Source organism: Penaeus monodon, chromosome 25 (genome assembly GCF_015228065.2).
Source record: "Penaeus monodon isolate SGIC_2016 chromosome 25, NSTDA_Pmon_1, whole genome shotgun sequence".
NCBI lineage: Eukaryota > Metazoa > Arthropoda > Malacostraca > Decapoda > Penaeidae > Penaeus > Penaeus monodon.
In genome coordinates this window covers 37,954,011-37,959,389 of record NC_051410.1, presented here as the reverse complement: position 1 = coordinate 37,959,389, position 5,379 = coordinate 37,954,011, and the positions used below count along the sequence as shown (strand labels likewise).

The 5,379-nt window shown below is 41.5% G+C and overlaps 1 protein-coding gene across 1 annotated transcript in view; it reads right to left on the bottom strand.

The window, feature by feature from the left end:
* Positions 1–5,379, bottom strand: part of LOC119589215 (mucin-12-like) — a gene marked incomplete in the record, with an annotated part of 23,427 nt that overhangs the window by 5,721 nt on the left and 12,327 nt on the right. Inside the window, 1 exon segment of the mRNA XM_037937814.1 lies at positions 1,225–5,238. Coding sequence (XP_037793742.1) covers positions 1,225–5,238 — 4,014 coding nt within the window.

Below are 5,379 nucleotides of genomic sequence, written 5' to 3'. Positions count from 1 at the left end.
TCAACACAAGCCTCAATCACCACCTGGAAATACATTATTTCATCTCAATTTCAAGTGCTTCTAAGCCTAAAATCACAATTTGGACTAGAGCCTGATTTTTTTTTCATACTCCCAAATATTTTTCAGCTGGACTGAGAATATTTCAAAATATGTCTGTTCTCATGCACACATAAACTACCCAAGACATTGTTAAAGTTAACAACTGCTCTAACTTAAAGCAGATGCAGAGTCTTTTAATATTTCAAAGACTGATTTGGATATGCTGTACAGCATTCAGTATGACTAGGAGGGCCTATATATACAAACTGAATCTATTCAATTAACCCACTCAATCCATGGTGACTTCCTATCATGTCATGGCTGGCCATCCCTCATAACAGGATGACACCCCATAATGTCGAGCCTGCTCTAAGCTGAGCGTGCAAAACAGTTGTTCACTTGTCTGGTACTGGCTATGGTCACTGAGGGGTAGCAGCTCCTCAAAAGTTGGCTTACAGCCTCTTTTTAGCTTCATTACCCATACAATCTTTTTTACTACAACCAAGTGCACAGAGAGCTGGGTTAATCTGTTTCTTGTACTTCTAATTTCTCCCTCAAACAGCTGACTCCACCCACACCCTAGTGTATGAATCTGTATGGTGCCATGAGCTCCCTTTTATGTGGATTAAGAAGGTTATGTAGGGCAAGAGGCCTAAAGAAAGAAAATACTCAGTAATTTCATTAGCATACCTGGAGATTTTGGTTAAACTATTGCAAATTCATTACTGGCACAAATCACCAAAATAATTTTCAGTAAATACATCATGTACTTAGTGATAAAAAATCTTTCCCAGTACTCAAAATCATGAATGCATAAATGCATATGTTTATAATCATATGAGCATATCAGTTGTGTTGCATATATTTTATATGAGATATAGTAAATAAAAGTTATATATCATATAAATAATATTAATAACTTATTGTATACTATCACACATCTTCAATAATATATACTATATACTATAATATTAAACATGATACTGCATTAAATATAATATACCATTATTTACAACATATAATTAAATATTACATATCATGGATTATATCATATGCAATATATTGTACTTTATACTACCAATTATATATCATGTATCAATTTTTGACAAACCATTAAACCAGGTATTTTCATAATAAATGTGAATCAAACATTAAAATTAAAAGTAAATCACGAATAAACAATACCTGCACTTGATGAAGCACTGCGAAAATGTCTCCGTGAACTTGGAGTGATGTTATGAACTTCCCCAAGATCCTTATTCTTGATCCTTGGTGTGCCTTCCTTGTGACTGCTATTGTTGCTGTTGTAGCACAATGTGCGAGCACAGCCTGACGAGTCAGACACCACAAACTTTTGGCCTGTTTCTGACTTGGGGAACCGGACAAAATGCTCTGGGGTCTTCTGTCGCAGAATTTTGCCAGGACTTTCATCCTCCGTGTCTGTTATGTTGATATCAGAGAAGGTGCAGTGTGATGCAATGCTTGTGTTCCAACGGTTATGCAGTTCCTCCTTTGAACTTGTAGGGCTCTTTCCTTTACTTGTTCCAATGGGGGATTTTAAACCAGCACCCCATACAGAAAATGGCATCTTCTGCTTCCCTGTGGTATCAGCCTCCACGTCGCTCTCTAACATGTCTAGCTCATCCGACACTCTAGCCGACTCTTTGTCTTTCCTCACCAAACGACCCCGAGTGGCAAGTGACCGGGCCCCTCTTCCTCTTCGTCTGACACTGGTCATTTGTCTGTTAGCCTCGTCCGGCAAACTCTTTTCACTTGCTGGAGACCTGGACCTTGTTCTCAAGTGTGAGACTGGAACTCCACTGCCTGACTCCTTGCTGCTACTGCCGCTGTTTTGGGAGCCCCTGCTACGGCCTCTGGGTGATGCTTGTTTCACATTTAAGGTTTGTCTAGTGCTTCTCTGACTTGTGGTTGCCATCCTCTCTGATCTTCTTGGAGATGTCTGTAGGGCGGTTTTTAGTGGCCGACCACGACCTCTTCCAATACGTCGTCTGCCACACACCTCATTACTTGTCTCTTTAGGAATGTTTGCTTCTTCCAAAGCACCTGCCTTTAGTGGAGATTTTTTTTCTCTCTCATTAGCAGGGCCAGTCTCTGCCTCTGATTCATCTGAATCATCAGAGAAGCTCACATCAGACCCAAACAGGTGGTTAACACGAGCCTTTGATTCACTAGTTTTGTTCACCTTAACCTTCTCCTTTTCAGCTGATGGAATTTTCTTTATGGTCTTGGAAGTATTTTGTTTTGATTTTAACACAGGCTCATTTATCTTCTCACCTGCAACAGAATCATCAGCTCTTTTATCATTACCCTTCGTCTTGTTTCCAGAATTATCCGCACGGTCATTTTCTTCCTGGTTATTTGCTTTTTCTACTTGGAAATTCATACTACTCTCACCTTTATCACCTGCTGATAATGTTCTCTTGGACTCTATTTTACTGGAACTGCTGCCTGCTACCACAGAACTTGAGCCTGAACCATTGCTGTGCATTTGCCTGGGGCTACTTGTCTGTTCAGCATTAAAACTTACTGTAAAGTCTTTAACAATCTTTTGTGAATCAAATTTGTTGTGTTTTGATGTTTTTTGATTACATGTATCATCAGATTCTGAAGGCTTAGTTTCAGAACTTCTTTTGGTCAAATTTCTTTCCCTTTCTGAGGATGATGTAGATGCAGATGATTCTTTCCTTAGACTTTTTCCCATTCCTGCCAGTTTCTTCTTGGAGTCTATTTGTTTCTCACTAACCTTATCATGCACATTTTCCATAGTCTTTAAGGCCAAACCTTTCTTTTGGGTCTCTGGAATTGCCTTGTTTCCTTTGTTTTCCACTCTACTGCCTGCTGCCATCTTGAACTTCTTTGACTTGTTTTTAGGCACTGCTGCATCGCTTGGTGATCTGTTTTTCCGTTTGAGTTCTGAACTGGGAGTGGCACTTCTAGGCATTTCAAAGTCATCATCAGAGCAGGCAGATTCAGCCAGATGCTGATACTTTTTGGAAGGGATTCTCCTTCTCTTACCCTCTTTACCCTTTGAAGTATCCTTGGCTTTGGAAGGGTTGGTGTCCTGGGGTGCTGGGACACTGGTTGTGGCTGTATCTGTAGTACAAGTTGTGCTTGACTCAGGTCCAACCACATCCCCTGGGAAAAGCCTGAATAGATCTTGTTCAATGGCCTCGCCCATTTCCTTCTGAGACATTTTGCGAGGGCTCTTTCGTGGACTTGGCCTTGAGTTCAAATTTTCATTGAGATTTCTCTCTTGGGTCATGTTACAGGTCTCTGCAAGGGTCTTCTCCCACACAGTTTCTAGCCGTGATGGAGAGTAACCATCGGAGTCTGTTGCAGATCGTTCTGATGGCAGGTAATAAGACGTGCCAGCTGAGCTGTTTGAGTAAGGGCCTTGGGGATAATCTTTAATCAGAGGAGTTTTCCCAGCAGGTGTCTTTGGTACAGCTGGAAGGAGAGGTGTATTGAGCTCCCCATTTTGTATACCCATTACACTTCTTACACTGTTCAAGAGAGGTGTTGGTGCTTCCAGACACATTGGAGTTACAGGAAGCAGTCCCCCAGAGAAAACAAGGCCCATATCATCTGGTTTACAGGGTGTAATAAGATTTGAATTTTCTGAATCATAATTACTAAAAACACATGATGGTGCTGCACTCCCTCCTCCTTGAATACCTGCAGCATTTTCTGTGACAGGAACTGAATGAGAGTCAGATAAAGCAGCTTTTTTATGCTGGTTATGCTTCACACTCTCCATCTCTTTTGGAAGTTCAAAGAGTTCTATGCTGGTTGTCTCAGTTGTGATGGTTCCAGCATCTGAACTACAGCTGTCTTCATCATCTATGCGGAGAATGAGGCTCTCTTCATCCTCTGTCTCAACATTATGGTGGCCTTCACTAGCCTGGACTGTATCACTCACTGAACTAGTGGATCCTCTCCTTGTTTTCTTACTCTTTGTTAAAGCAACTGGTATTTTTCCTGTCTGGGTTTCTCCTGCTGCAGTAACCTCACTCTCCAAATTTTCCTCAACTGCTTTCCTTTCCTTATTATTCTCCAATGCTTGCTCCTTCTCTGTTTCCTCCAATATTTTCTTAAGTATCATTTTCTTTGGTGACAGAATCTTGGGGAACTTAGAATTCCTGCTTAGGGGTGATGGTACTGATTTCTTGGGAGATTTCTTCTTCTTCAAAGGAGGTGAGAACTTCAGACTTGCCATGGCTCTACCTGGCAAACGCTCTGGGCTTCTCCATTTCTGTGGTGTGCCAAAGTCTAATACCCTCACGTGACTGTTCTTATGACTCGGAGTGCTCTGGCTGCCTCTCTTAGGGAGGCCCGGAACCAATGGGCTTTCGTGCACTGATATTGTTCTGTTCCTCACCAGTTTGCTCTTGGAAGGCGATATGCTTTTAGAGAGTGAGAGAAGAGCCTTCAACTGTGGAGACCTTCCTCCACTGCAGACTAAGGTTGGAGATTTCCCAGTACTCTCACTACTTATCGCTGAAGAATCTGGTTCCGTATTCTCTTTTTGTCCATCAACAATTAAGGCACTATCACTTTGCACCTCTTGACTTGGTCTCTCTTCCTCTGTCGCATTATCACTGATAGGCTGAGCTGCATCACTGGCCACAGCCGCTTCTGGTTCCTCCGGAGGAAGAACATTAGGATCCATTAGCTCTGAAATTTCCGGCATTGTCATTCCACAAGAATCATCGATGGCAAAGGAAGCATCATCTGACAATTTTCCACTCTCTGAATCCTCTTTGCCTGGGGTTACAGAGTTAATAGCAAAGGAGAATGCTGTTGCCACTATGTTGTTGTTCAAGACAGACTCATCCACCTTCTGCTGTAATCTTTTTGCCTTTTTGCCTGCCTTCCCTAAACCACGTTTCTTTACCTTTGTCACATTGACAACCCTGCCTTTCTTTGGTGAACTTTTGGCTGACTTCTTTCTGCTTTTCCCCGCAGTACCCTCAGCAGAGGAACCTGCACTGATTTGTGGCATAGATATGGTGATATCATTTTCCATGGTGATTGTGACGGGAGGTAAAGCTGTCGTTGTTGCACTGCCAGATGAATTTGATGATGATACACTGGTGGAAGGTATATCAGATGATGCTGTGCTGGCAGAAGTTGAATTCACTGAAGAGGCAGGTTTTGTGGTTCCAGCATTATCAAACACTGAAACAACAATTTTTTTAGATTAAAAAAAGACAAAAATAATCAACACTGAGAATGTAATACAAAACTTAAATTTCCAATCAGTTGATTAATCACAAATTTTGCAAACCACAAAGTAATAAAAAAGGTATATACACACAA